General features: G+C 38.9%; 1 protein-coding gene across 1 annotated transcript in view; it reads right to left on the minus strand.

Moving 5' to 3' along the window:
- Positions 1 to 5,277: 5,277 nt before the first annotated feature.
- The window catches only part of gbe1b (glucan (1,4-alpha-), branching enzyme 1b), a 72,972-nt gene continuing 62,776 nt past the window's right edge, over positions 5,278 to 15,473 (minus strand). The window contains exons 15-16 of the mRNA XM_020613150.1: positions 13,993 to 14,110; positions 5,278 to 7,132 (exon numbers count right to left, since the gene is read on the minus strand). Of these exons, the coding sequence (XP_020468806.1) occupies positions 7,070 to 7,132; positions 13,993 to 14,110 (181 nt within the window). The 3' untranslated portion in view covers positions 5,278 to 7,069. The remainder of the gene's footprint in view (positions 7,133 to 13,992; positions 14,111 to 15,473) is intronic.

Here is a 15,473-nt window from a genome sequence, read left to right on the forward strand (position 1 = left end):
AGCTTACCCTGTCATTTCTTCATTTTAAATGTAGCTCCATATCAGTATGCATATGTTGACATCTTTTCCTGCTGTTCATCCTTAATTTATTGTTTTATTAAAGAAAAACATTCATATCAACACAGGATGATTATGGATTGCTTGTGAAGTAGCAAAAGCCTCAGTAGGGGAAACAAAGCTGTTACACTAGAGTTTCCTGCTGTGGCTGTAGAGCGGTACCATGTGGTGATCCTCTTATTCCAGCCAAAGTCTCCTATAGGCTCAAAATCTACACCCGGATTTAGGATTATCGGCATAAGGGGATCCAATGGTCTGCACAGACTGCTTAGCATACAAAAACTAAGTCATACCAGTGGCTAAACTCCATCCTGGGATGGAGAGATTCCTTCCAACCAGATCAGTCTTTTCTTAGGCCCTGCTGAAAGTAGCAGCAGAGGTTGATGAGCTCACTTGGGTGTTTAGGCTGCTTCACATTTCCCCTTTTTGCTTCAACTACAACTACTACAGGTATCAACGCTCACCAAGACATTATTGATAAGAGAGTTGCTGTATCTGACATTTCTAGATTTATGGTTGACTGCCCTACGCTGTGGGCCATTTGTTGATTGCCTGGATAAGTGGGACTGAGTACTCTAGGGTGATTTTGAAGTAATGCAATTCCTGTGGGAGAAGAAAGTACTTCATAAGAAATACTTACCAGATATCACAGCATTTTTCTCTTTTTTGGGTATGGTGTCTATACATTTCTGGTGGATTGTTTCCCACTTCATGACCACTTTCATGGAATCTGCAGGCCAAAGTTTCCTAGGTCTGGTCCTCAGGAACTTCAGTACTAATGGTTTTCATTCAAGCTGTTTAATGAGGACTGAAGAGACAAGTGATATCGGGAGAATGCAATTGATAACCTTGTACAACAGAAAACAAATGGCACTGGTCCAAAGATATGCACGGGAAACAGTCACAGCCTGTTCTGCATAAAGATGATAAAATGAGTATAATGACAAAACCAAATAACAGCACACACACACACTGCACTCTGCCTGGCAACATTCCCACCACACATGCTGATCTTCCCTTGTCCCTCGGCGGTACCTGAGCACTCCACTAAAGCTGTCTGATTAAGGCACCAATAACCTTTACAGTCACATCAGTCACATTAAAATAAATATTGGAATCAGTCAGGAGGTTAAGGATCATTCATTCTCAAGCTCTCGATGCTGACATTTAAGGAATACTCCTACATTTCTGAGAAATGTGCTTGTTTGCCGTCGTACCTAGAGTTGGATGAAGGGGGTTTGTCGGAGGTATCATCTGTTAAAGGGAGTTTTTTCCTCCCCATTGTTGCCAAGGGGGATTTGTTGGGTTTTCCCTTTAATGCTCTAAGGTCCAGACCTTAGGTGCCCTCAGATGATTGTTGCTGTGAATTGGTGCTAAACAATGAAACTGAATAGAATTGAGCTGAATGTTAGTATTACAAACACAGTGGCTTCTGTCAAGAGAAAAATGATGAGCAACAGCAACTGCAGAAGTAGCCCCAGTTTGTGCCTTTCATGTAATAGAGTACCATTACTTTTGAATCACAGAGCGAAGCATACGTTTTCTCAAAAATAAATAAATGTCCAGTGATAACCAAATTAACATAACCCTCAAAGACTTGTTTAACCATCTGGATTTAAAATCATTTGCACAATAATGAACATGTTTGACCCATTTCCCATGTAACTGCACTGTTTCCTAAACCAAACAAAGATGGAAATGACATAGGTCTGTGTTCAGTTTGTTTAATGTGAAACTAAATAAGAAGTTGCCTACATTGCATTATTTTAATATAAAAAAACATGTTGGTATTTTTACACTATACAAAAGAAGAAAGGAGATATGTCATTTTTAGCTTCCCAGACAGGAAATTCAATGAGAACTTGAAATGGGTATATTTTTTAATCCTGTAGTGGATGGATTCTTTTTTTCTTTTATCCATATGAGTAGTAGAGTCTTTGAGAATTCTATTAATACCTTCAGAATGATGGTATGTGTTATTTAACAACCTTCTGGCTTTTCAAGTTTTTTTGTGTGTATAAAAAGGATGCTTAGCTCTGTGAATGGGAAGGCAGTACACACACACACACACACACACACACACACACGACACAAAAATGAGGCTACTCTAAAACGATCTTACGTCCATCTTGTATCCTCTGGTGCTCCAGGTTTATTGGTTGTAATGTACTGTAGGTTCATGTATTGACAGAGCTTTTGCAGCCCATACCTGTTAATCTTTTATTAAGTATTTTTGTTACCCCTTTGCAAGTTCCTAACATGACACTAAAATTCTGAAAGCTGTAGTTATGGAAGACAGTGTCTCACCATCCTTGAAAAACACAGCTAAATCGTCTAAGACCAGGGTCCATGCTGTGCCCCAAACCACAGGCTTTCTCTCTTCAAAAACGATAATGAAGATTGCAGTACATGTTCTTCTCCTGACACCATGTATTCAGAAAAGAACAAACAGTTCTTACGCCGTAAGCCAAACTTTACTATTCAGCATGTAAATGTACAAAAAATTTGTAATGAGAAAAGGAAAACTACCTCTCAAATAATTATTGGTACAAACGGTGCATTGCAGCCATGTAAACGCAGGAAATTAAAGAAACTTTAACTCATTTATGCTCGTGTTGAATAAAACCTGATGAACAGAGGTTTGATAGAATTATTAAAATTCTCTCAAGGATGTTGTTTAAGCAAGGTTTTTGGGTACCGGTTTGCACTGGGTTTCCCTGCAGTTTGAACTCTCTAATATGATGCAAATAAAGGGAAAACATCAGATGCATTACTCAGTTTCTCAGTTTAAAACCCCTGACATCATGGTATTCAATTACATACATCATTCAAATTATACAAGACTTTGAATGACAGCACTAAAGAGCCCCAAAATGATTCATTAAGTTGTTTTCCTACTGTGCCACAAGATCAAATGACATACGCCCTAACAAACACCTCACTAATTAATGTAAATAGCTTTACATGACTAATTTCTAAGGTGCTTATCTTGGTCTAAATAAGTATTTTTCAGGAAAGCTCAAATAACAGAATAGAAAATTATCGCAGGCATTCAACTGTGCTGTAGCAGTGTGCACGGTGAAATCCCTTCTCGACTTGTAGAGTCTCATACTGTATGTTAGATTGAAAACATCCTCTTCTTCAGGCTCTCCTCTCTAGGCCTTTACTGTAGTGTATAACCTTGTTAACTCACACAGAAATATAAAAGACAAACTGCTACAACACAGAATACACTCGGGGTTACTTATGAAATCCCCCAATGTGTGGTGCAGCATATACATATGTCCTGCATATTTCATGGTAGTCATGTCGACAGGGGTTGCACTCGCCGACATGAACTCCTACTCAGACATCTAACACTAAAGCTTTCTGTGACTGTTTCAGACAGGTGTTGATCTAACTCAGGTAATTTCTTAGGCCATTGTTTGTGCACTGTGTGAACAAATCTGCATGGTAATTGGCTTGGACTGTATTCTATTGTACAAGTCATCCCCCGTGGCATCACATGACTTACTCATACAATAACTGAGAGCCATTTGTGGGAAAGGCCAGACGGTTTTTGGGGGTTTGGGGAATTATTTATTTTGGGCTTTTTCCTTTATTAGATACCCAACAGTGAAGAGACTGAAATTGTGCATGAGACATATCATGCACTTTCAAAGCTTCAAACCAACTGCGCTGCCCAGACAACCAGGAGCTAGGTGTGTACATTACATGTGTAGGGTGGGAACCACTTCTGAACACCCTGCCATGTAGTCTCAAAGTGAACCACATGACTGAATCAGCACCTCTGTAAAACTGCCTGGACATAAGCGACACTGTTACTCTCCCAAACTGTTTTTTATAGTGCAGCTGCTATTAAGAAGCTGCTTGTGTCCTGGGCTTTAGCTCAGTGGGTTAAGACAATGCCTATAAGAGGGTGCCTGTTTCAGTGCCAGTGCACAAAGACACATAATCTGGTATAAGTAGCACAAAGCATGGATGCCTAGGAAATGGAAAGTTAAGTATTATGGTCTCACGAGGCGTCTTTCATCCTCCTTACATCATGTTATGGGAATCACTCAGGCAATCGCTCTGTATAGTCCTGTAAAAACATTTCACAGCTCCCCTGGTCACCATATGGTAACTGAAGTGTTCTGGCGTGTAGAGCAAAGTAGATAAGTTCCTTTGTCATCCCAAAGATTTGGTGGCTTTCCTTATGAAGTCTAGCTCAGAATCATACGGTACTACACAGAGATTATAGGATTCTTAAACAACAGCATTTCAGGGTTTAAAACTGGCCTAAAGCCAAAAGTGAAGTTCATTTGATACGTTGTGTTATGTTATTCAGTATGTTTCTTACTAATAACTAGTGAAGTATCAATACTTAAAATGTGTACACTAAAGTCAAAATTAAACAGTAATGCTGTTTTATACATGGCTGACCATTTTTTCTACACTTAGCTATGAGAAACTTTTGTTTAATAAGAATAAACCTTAATAAAACAGTCATCAAAAATGTTTTCTAGACTTAGAAACATTAACAAAACATATGAATACAGTTTTATTCAATAACTAGTTTTGGACATTATTCTAATTATTAAGAATTAAGATAATTAACGCCCCTTATGGGTTCAATTGCTATTTGTGCACCATTTCTTGTAAAACGCATTGAACATTTGGTCAAATGGCATCTCTCATAACAGTTACTTAGAAAACAGATGCATGTGAGGCTACAATGAAAACTGAAAATGATCGTACTCTGAGAAATCTGTTCTTATTGGCTGCAAGCAGCCTACTACATCGGGTTGGACTCTGGTGAATGAAACTGACAGGCACCAAGTGATACAGTAAATATACAGTAAAGACCAAAAAAAAAGAAGAGTTTCTGTACCAAGTACTTGTTGAGAACATACCCTCCTAATAAACTCTGCTTGCTGCTGAAGCCACTACATACTGACATACAGTAATTAGTAGTCAGGCTGCATATTCAGTTCACCCACGTTTTCCTTGTGGCTTGACAGACACTGATTTATTATCATTAGTGATAATGAAAGAAATATGCTGCAAAAGTTACTGCGTATCAGACATCAATTTTACTTTTGAGAACAAATGCAGACAATTCATTTCGGCGGTGGTAAAACGACAATGACACTGGGTCGGACGAGGGATGATTAAACACTCCGCTTCTTTCTCACAACCTTGTTGCTTGAAATTTATGCAAAGTGATCCTCTCTGTGCTTTTTGAGAGGTGGAGAAAGTCATTTTTGAATGCTTTGGTGTTGCACAAAAAGAAATGACACGTTCACGCTACTTTTGGCTAAATGCAGAAGGATGGTCCTGAATATGAATGTGTTTACTTCAGCTGCAGGGGAGGCACATCAAAACCTGCCATATGCTACAATACACGGCTTAAATGACGGAGAATCTGAACTAATGCAGTAGGTGTGGATCACAGAATAACAGCATCCATGGCAGTACATCAAGGCATTAGCTTTTATCAGGGATGTCCAAAATCGGCTCTTGTTTTACTTAACACAATATTGCTTTGATAAAACGTGTGGTGAACACTGAAAACTGTCCAACAGACATCCATTCATATGGCAACAAGAGACTTTTAGAAGAAAGGAGGAAACCAAGAGAACATAAAGGCTGGAAACAGATAAATCATCACAGTCATTTCGAAAACATAACCTCAAAAGATGAAACCTGTCATATAAAAGACCATTATTCTGAAAAACCGTCACCTACCGCCAGTGATGTTCCTTGGTATGTACATATTTTGGTCAGTCACTAAACCTTCTCACGTAACAGCTATGGGAGCACAGGGTGAGCAGCTGCTCTTTGAGATGTTCAGACATCGAGTGTGTTGCGACACAAAAGTCACAGAGCCAATTTGAAAATGCACATGACATTTTGTGTGTGAATTTGGGCTGTTTGTGTTTTTCTGGAATATCCCCAGGAGAACGTGTATCTAACCAACATGGCGCACACATTGTAAATCACAGTGTCTTATAGTCAGATGTAAGCCACATCTGTAAAATGTCTTTTCCCACATAAAACAATGTGCTGATTATCACTGTCAATTTAATTTAGTAGAACAGTTTTAGCAGTTTGAAAACTTTAGTGAAATTCATGACAAAAATGTAATAAACTACAGGAGACACCTACGCAATAAAAAAGTGGACAAACTGTTATTCAGATAAAATGTTACTTGTGTATTATGCAACACACTGAACAATCCAAATTAGGTGATTTTATCACTTTGCCTTAGCTGCAAATTACTGGCTTAATAACTGGGCCATAAATAACCATGTAAATGCTCCCGGCAGCTGCATAAATTCAAACATTACAACACAACTTAGATAGCCATTAAAAGTATAATAACTCACAGCAGCTTATTACTTTGTGCAAATTACAATATTTTTATATGTAAATTTTCCCACAGTGCAAATTAACAAAGATGGATTATCAGTGATTAAATACCTGGCCGTTCTGATCTTCAAGTACTGCTAATTCTGTCTCTGTGCCTATGACACTATTATATTATTTGTATTGAAATGCAAAATCATTAAACAACCACTATCAACAAACACAATCTAAATAAAATATTCTTATTTCTCTGATCTATTGAGTTTGAGTAAATGAATGCTTGCTGAATTGCGTCCCTCTGCCACAGTCGTGCGTTTCAAATGACATGCCAGATTCAACAGAGCCTATAAATGGCTGCTGGCTAGCGGTCTATGGACTCGGCAGGGTTTTGAGTTTTAGCATCTAGCTGCTGGTTATGTTGGACGCTTCCCAAATGGACCAATCTCTAGTAAATGGGGTTGCACAGCATCTAAGGCTGCAGATGGTGTTTGAAAGCACAGAAGCTCACAATGCTTTTTTTTTCTATTTAGACAAAGACAAACACAAAAAGTGGGTTCGGATGGTGTGCAAGGTTGCCACTTTAAGATGAAGGTGATTGTTAACACTCAGTTTGAGGTTGGAATCCATTTTCGATCCTGGTCTCGGTGGAGACAATCATCCTCTAATAACAGTAATCTATCTCCTCGTTGGCCAGGACAATAGCTGTTCTGCAGGGGATGTAGACCTGAGATAGAGAAAGAAAAGAGAGACAGAGGGAGGAAAGAAAGCAAGGAGAAAAGTGAGATGACAATTGAAGATTAATGATGTTAACGAGATAACCGATTTTGGAGATTACTGAATCTTCAGTTTTATTCTTTTGAGAAACCGAGGCACTTGCTGCCTTGATAATCAGGCGTGATTGCTCCTCACAATCAAGGTCGACATGGCGACTAAACAAGGAGTAGAAGGAGCAAAAAGACGGCGAAGAAGAGGATGGGAGGTGTATTTAGCAGGATATTCAGATATGAGCTGAAAAATTAAGTCATCAGACGAGACAGTGCACAAACACCACAGCCTTTGATCAAAGAGGACTGTCAAGGTTAGAAAGGTACTGTGCACATAATCAAAGCATGACAGAACTGCAGCTACAGTATGGCCTCTGGGTGGCACTGGAGTCAACAGATCTACTGTGCTGAGAGGAGCCATAGCTTCTTCAACCTGTGCCTGTGAACCAGTTCATTTTAAGCTTTGAGCTGTGGAGAATACGTAATCCTGGTATCGTCGGTGCTGCAAATTTCTGGCCTATAACATTACATTTAAAGTTTGTGCACACAATTGACCAATCCCCAAATGAGCAATCCTGCCTTAAGCAGAAAAGAAAAAAAAAATCCCAATTTTCAATTCTAAACTCTCTGTTCAATGCGATAACTGTGCATTTCATCATCTCTCAATATTGGCTGTGCACCAACAGTAAATTTGGGATTCTGTGAAGATGCAATCTGCCAGTGGGCAAAGACTCGAGCTAAAAGAATCCCCAGAGTTTCACTGGACTGAAGAAAAAAACATGTCAGCAAAAAAATAAGCACACCACATGAAGGAACATAGTCTGGAAATGTCAGATTCCTTATATACACTCTATAAAGTACAGTACAAAGAAGTCTCAGTGAGGGCTTTAGTTTGGAGCGGTGTAGCTAATAAAGTCTTTGATCAATCCTTTTGATATTCACAGTGTCGTTTGGAGGCAAAGAGCCACCGTGTAGCATTAGTCATCTCAGATTTATGCCAAAGGAAAAGCCAAGCAGACATAAATGATGCTATATTTCCCAACAGAAAACGGAAAAAGAGAGCAGAGCTGTAAACAATTCAATCACCCCCCTGAACTCTTCAAGCCGCCCCTCAGCATCAGTGGATCTGAGCTCGGTGTGGATGTTTCTTTGGCAACAGTTCGTCACAGAGGGAGTCAAGCAGCCTGGTGCTGAAACACTACACAGACATTGGTGACTAATTAAACAGTCACAGTGGGAGAGTCTCCATGCAGAAGCACTGCCGAGAGAAGGAAAGGCAGAATGAATCGGTGCACCTGCTTAGATAAAAGCTACCACTGCGCCTAACCTGGGATATGTCAACAGTTGTTATTTCTACCAGACAGATAGCAATAGTGACAAATTCTAAATCAATCTGTGAACAAAGAGCAGCAGATAGTCCCGAGTGCTGGCACAGCAATTACTGGAAGACATTCCAATTAACATACCGTATTACTCCTCAGGTGTCATAAATTTGTTATAGTACATAGGCTACATACAAAAAGTGACCTATCACCCACAGACTAGACACAGTAATTAGGAATAAAACACTTCTTATGTTATATTGTCAGCAAACACAGGGGTCATCTTCACAAAACAACGCACAAGAACACACCAGTGCCGAGGTGTAAGACTATTGTTTACAGTTCATCTGATCACGCAACAAAACATACAATAAATGTAGGTACACAAGCCTGGCGCATCATCGGTGTAAGGGTTAAAGGGCTACCAGCAGAAAATAATCCAAGGAGAACATTTGCTCTGCTTTTTAACACAATTTAAGAAGTAGAAAGTGTTACATCGTTAAAAAAATGACGTGATATAACCTATGTTATGATCTAATTTAGCTCACAAACCCAATCACACAATATTAATGTGCATTTCTCGGCCATAATATCAGACATACTTCTCACGGGTGTAGCACAAGTTCTACTGCCATGTTTTCTGAAGCAACCCTGGTCCTCAGCATCTGACTGGATTTGTCTGAATGTTTCCACAAAGCCTCTGCTGCTTTCTGATGAGTCATTTGCTGTAGGTGTTTACCACTTCACTGGCAGACATTCATAAGCCACATTTCACATTTAAGGAACAGTATTTACTACCGGCAGTCAGATCCAAAAGCAGTTACAGTACAACAGAGCCTTTGCAAATCTGACAATTTGTTTAAAATAGTAGAGCTGCAAAACAAAATGAGATGAGGAGAAAGCAAAGCAGTTCGTTTGTGAAATGCATGTGCTGTATTAATGGAAAGTTAGCCAGGGGTGTTTGTCCTCTTTTTGACTTCTTTTGTTTCATGAGTGTTCCTTGTATCGCCTCGTTACGTACTCAGATGTGAGAATTCGGATTTTCTACTCCCTTCAAAAGTAGAGTCCAGCCTTCGGGCTAATACTCAATCTGATCAATGTTCAAACACACTGATAAAGGATTCATGAGGTGCTCCACAGGAATATATATCCACTAAGTTTCTGTCTCCTGACCCCAGCTACCGGCAAGAACACTGCCTGTCTGTCTGTCTGTGCACTTCTGCTCTCCAGACAGGTTTCTGTTTGTCTCAAGGATCAACTCTCTGTACATGCATGTTGTACTTTAGGCAAAGAGCATAAATCTGAATGGTTAACACAGATTAGCACTTGATTGATTTAGTTATGATCAGCTTCATCACAGAGCTTACCTGACTAATAATAATAAAAACCTCTCATAGAAAAGCAAAAACCTACAGTAAAATAAGACCACAATGCAACAGTGTTTCAGTCTTCAAAATTATATTATGAATAATTAAAAAAAACAACTTTTAAATGTGGTTTATATTGTGTATAAATAAATTACAAAAAGATCTGAAGCTGATGTGATCTGTCACACAGACAGTGAAGATACATATGAACTCATACTCACAATTACAAATTAATTAAAGCTCTAACCTGTTTACAGCACATAGGTTTCATACTGTATACACAGCATTTAGTAATACTGTATATTGGTATATGTTTGCAAAGTGTGAAGCAGGGCTTTTTTTGTGCCGTCACAGTTTCATTCTGCTCACACTTCAACATCAGACCTTAGATCACTCTGATGGAAATGTACAGCTTTTGATCATTTGCCACCAGGCTGCTATGTTTCCCTCACTTTCTTTTTCTTCCTCACTTCAGCATAATTTCTTTTTTGAAACTGTCACAGGAGAGCACCTCATGCAATGTTTACCAAAAGGTTTTCAAGCAGCGTTACTTAGCATTATGCCTTTGACATTATTACACTTCAACAAAACTGTAAATGTGACAAATACCAGAAGAGGTTAAGCTAAAATACAGTTTCTCGCTTGGGGAATTTTAGTCCTCAGCTATTTTAGTTTTTGTCTCACTAAATGAATACATTTTTATCATTCAATAGCAGCAGTCCTGGTTCTTGATGTGCGAGACTCTCATCAAAAGCCTGCTGAGTATATCAAGCTATCAGTTCACTCAGATGAAGGCTTAGCTCCAACGTTTTTTATTTGCATAAAGAGAGTGCTTTTTCAAAAAAGAAACTTTTCATCTTTGTTCAGCTTCATGGCAAACTGTTCAACCGTTCAATCTATTCATATTGAAAATGAAAAGAGTCAGTGCTCATTCTTTATTACCAAGAAACCCCACATTTTTAGACAATACTGTTACCATTATAAACATGTTACATCGAACACCTAAAGCACTTTAAAAAGCCGGACGTTGTTGCTTTTTTAAAAACAGTAATAATTATGTGGCTTCAAATCAAACTTATTTTATATAAGAGCATTATATTAGGTAATTGTGCTTGGGATACTGTATTATTTATTAGGGACTAGAGCCAGTTTTGTACTTGCTGTTAGAATATTAACTGTCCTTTCCCACTCTGCTTAGTCCCAGCTGATATTAGATCAATTAAAACTAATCATTCACATGCATCTTATCAATTAGTAAGAAAGAATAAATCCAGATGTTTTATTTTAGGCATAGATGGTACTTAAAACATAGCAGCCATAAAGGATTTACAACTGGCAGCTATTAATAAATGATTTACTCTTTTACACACCAGTTACCGTATAATCAGTGAATAAGAACATCTTCTGATTGCTAGGTTGTTGCTGGTGTTTGTGCCACTCCAGCCCGTCACATGGCGTGTTTAGCTCTTTGATTCATCGGGAAGATGAACATCTGACCTTTTGAAAAAGAGCTGCAAAGCGAGTAGATGAAAATAAATTTAACAACTGATTAACATTTACACCTACAGACTCGCTGGCTTATTAGGAAGTTGGTCCCATTAACCTTTATTAATGAAGAGAACTGAAAACAACATCAAAAGAAACTTTTTTCACAACCTGTGTCTGTTTTGGTTTTATTTTATTTTTGTGGGAGCATTTTTGTTTTTATTGATTTTTTTTTTTTTAATAATGGAGAAAAAGGTGCGACTGAATGAGCTACAGAGAGGTTTGTAAACAGTGCGTTGCAGTCACACAGTGCTCACCACAGTCTACTGAGTCACCGGGACGCTCTCGACTCTGCTGGCTTCGTCCAATTATGTGCATTCTCAACCTGAGGAGCGATGCATTCTTGGAGGATATGAAGGTTTATTATCGCTCAATAACGAGGAAGCTGGAGAAATGACGGACACATTAAAAAGACAAGGGAGAAAAAGTCTGCACCAACTTGGAAAGCAACAGTTGTTAAATAAAACACAGATGGTGTGGGCACCTTTCACAGCCCCCGCAGAGGCTCTCGTATGATTATTCTTGTCAGAACCAGGTAGGAGTGAAGAGGAGGAAAGGCAGCATGTTTATGCAAGACTACAGTCTGACTGTGCAATCTCTATGAGGAAGGCTGTGAAGGAGATACAGTAAGTGAAGATGAGTGAGTGCCCACTCTGCCTCCTCCCTCCCTCCCCGTCGGCTCCATTCCTCCTACTTCCGTTCATTCGCCATTAATCTATGATGGTGCCAACATTAGCAGATGACTTGTTAACTAAACTTCACATTTTGGCCAAGAGGGACGTGAGTGAAGCAGAGGTGTTTGAATTAATAAGAGCTGAAAAAAAAAAAGATTTGAGAGAATGTAGAATTTGAGTCCTTAACTGATGAAACCTATGCTAATATGAAGGAGCATCAGTGTCTGCATGAAAGAGGAAGAGGCTTTTTAACCTGGAATGACAGAATCTTCAATAATGCTGAACTGATGCCCATAATACAGTAGCAGTGTGAGTTACACCAAACACATTTTTGATGCATTCAAGTGCTCTGTACAACTCTTAATATAAAGTAATATCATCTCTCTACAACTACAACACTTTCAGTACTGATCTGAGGAGGGTCACATTGAGTTCAGATAAACAAACACCTCATCGGGTGCTCTCTCAACTCTGGTCCCAACAGCTTAAGAATACTGCCTCCAGACATTTATTATTTTACTAAACAAACCGAAAAACCACAGGAGAAGATGACTGTGCGGACCACTTCACAGACATCGCTGTCCTCACACATTAATTTGATTCATTAACATAAGATCTAACATGCAATCAGCCGAGTTACGGTTGGAGCGTTTGGGTATCTGATCCCAACTAATTCTTCCCTGACCTTATTCGTAAAGATCTTACTGCCTTTCAGCATTTTAATCAAGCAAAAAAATTACATCAGCAAGAAAAAAAAAAAAAAAAAAAACATGTGGCAAACATGTGGAAGGTCCTCAAGCACTGTGCTGAAAATGCACAGTAGTGTTTCGTACTGTATTTCAAGGATCGACCTATTTCAAGTTATTAGCCTTAAGCGGTCTCCATGATGGAAGCCCAGTAGCTCGTCCTCACAGATATTTTTCTCTCCTTTTGACGATGTGTAAGCTTAAGAGCCTTGCACATAGAAAAGTAAATTCTAAAACCATGAATAATGCACATCATTGCCAGAAAATCTGAAAGACTTGTAGATATCAGACTCATGATGCTCAGTGACTCCAGGATAACTGCCAACATGAGCAGAGTAAAATGCATAAATGACAAATGAGATAGATATACACAAAGTCTAATGTTGTTGAGAAGCTGAAAACAATGGATACCATCCCTAGGCCTTTTTATAAAGCAACCGTATTTCATCATTTTCTGGATTCTGCATGAAAAGCTAATCATATTAATGAAGAGGATACTAAATAATAGAGCAGCAGTCAAGCGGAGAGGCCCAGACCAGAGCGAAGGTGGCTTCTGGCCAGAACAGGGAGCCCTCCTTCGTGACAACATGCTTAAACCTCATTAGTATGGCTTTATAAGATTCTCTCACTACAAACTCCAGTTCAAGCTAATTAAGCGGACTTGTGAAATCAAACAGGACAGATCATTAATATGCTGACAGCTATTTCATCACAATTTGTAATAAGTCAATTTGAAAACAACAAAGAGAAATAAAAAATGTTTGTCCAAAGTTTTAATCTTTCATGTCATTAATTATTTTTTATTTTCTGAGATGTTTCTGGACCCGTCTCATCACCACACACACACACACACACACACACAACTCCTTTGGGTGAGGAGCTCTTCCGTTACATGCACTGCATTGTGGGACAACAGTCCATCAACAGTGCTCTCAAAAATACATACTGGCATTTTTTGAGTGCACTTAATTTTGCCACTTTTTTCAAGTGTGAATGTACACCACCCACTAAACCGTGTTAGAATTAGTGTGCTAAGTGGCAACCAGTGCTAACTGGTTTAGTGACTAGACTCACCTACAGCAGCCCTGAACTTATAATTGGAGCATACTCATTCAATAATAGATGAGCTCTGATGAGTCAAAAAGTGTGATGGTGAAAATATTTACCTGCATGGAGTTGGAGCGACCCTGGAAGGGCTGGGGCTCAGTGAAGAACTCTGTGTTGTGGTCCAGCCGTCCATGACCTCCATACTGAACCATATCTGAATCCAGCTTGATTTTGTGTCTGACAGAAATAGAGGTTAAGGCACAATAGCAGTGGGAAACTAAAAGATCTAAGCACAAGAGTGTTTTATCACCAGTGCTTCTGGTGTGCAGACTTGATTCAGCAGTACTCAGCTGGTTTATACTCACTGAAACCCTCACATTCATCAACATTCATCTCCTCTTTGCAGCACCGTGAAGCAGCAGCACAGAGCTCTAAACAGACAAAGCGAAGGCTGCCTGAAATTAATATAAACACAAAAGTGATTCAGCCGTGGCACAATCATGCAGTCTGTCTACTTTATCTAATTCCCTGCATAAATAATGAATTTGATCAAAAAAAGTAAACCAAATGAGTGACAACAGACATACATAAATAGTATCTATAAATATATCCACTCCTCCTCTAGGACTCACGTTTTATTGTTTTACATCTTTGAATCAGACAAAGATCAAGAGAAGAGACTCTTATGTCAGTGTCAGTGAGAGCAAAACAGTACAAATTAAGCACAAGATAACACATCAAGGGATTCATCCCTGAAACCTGCGAGCATGTACTGGTACTGGATTAATAAAAACTATATCATCTTCCACGTATGGACACTGAAATCTGTCCTATTTTCCTATGTTTTACAATGTAATGTGCTGTATATTGTTAATGCAAATGCTTCATTTTTACTGTGGCATTTAAGAGTTTTTATCAGCTGTCAAAACATCTCGATGAATCCAAAGTAATTGTAAGTCAGTGTATGGTGGATGGCTGCACTGAGAAAGTCCAGAAAACATGTTACTGCCTTTGATCATGTACAGAAAAGATGTGTGTACTATACTGTGTGCTTCTGTACAAGGATGCTCAGACACTGAATAGATGAGTGATGTGTGTTCCCAAGGAGGAACTCAGATGGAAAGATATTGCATGGAATATAATATGCAAATCATTTCATATGCAACAACGAGAGCATATGTTCACCTTTTCTTGAATGCCAAGTGTAGGATCAAATCGATAACACGATGAATTATGCCTGTCGAATGTGATATCTAAATTATTAGGAAAGAGCACCCAAAGCTGATGAGAAACAATTTTCTGGAGAGACTTTTAGAAAATTCCTCCTTCCTTTCTTAAACTACTTCACATTAGTACAGTTCCCACTTTATTGCTTCACAAAACACAAAAAGGATGGGTGTTGCAATCAGTTAACAAGGCCATTACTAATGTCAGAGGAAATATTCAAGACATTATGAAAGCTGGATTTAAAATCCAAGACAGTGCACTTTGACGAGTATTGTGTGTACATAAATGTCTGAAAACTCATCATCGATCAAAGTTGAGCCTTGCACATGCCAATCAGAAATGCTTAATAGCTGACATGTGTACCCTGGCATCC

The sequence above is a fragment of the Monopterus albus genome, unplaced genomic scaffold (genome assembly GCF_001952655.1).
Source record: "Monopterus albus unplaced genomic scaffold, M_albus_1.0 scaffold130.1, whole genome shotgun sequence".
NCBI lineage: Eukaryota > Metazoa > Chordata > Actinopteri > Synbranchiformes > Synbranchidae > Monopterus > Monopterus albus.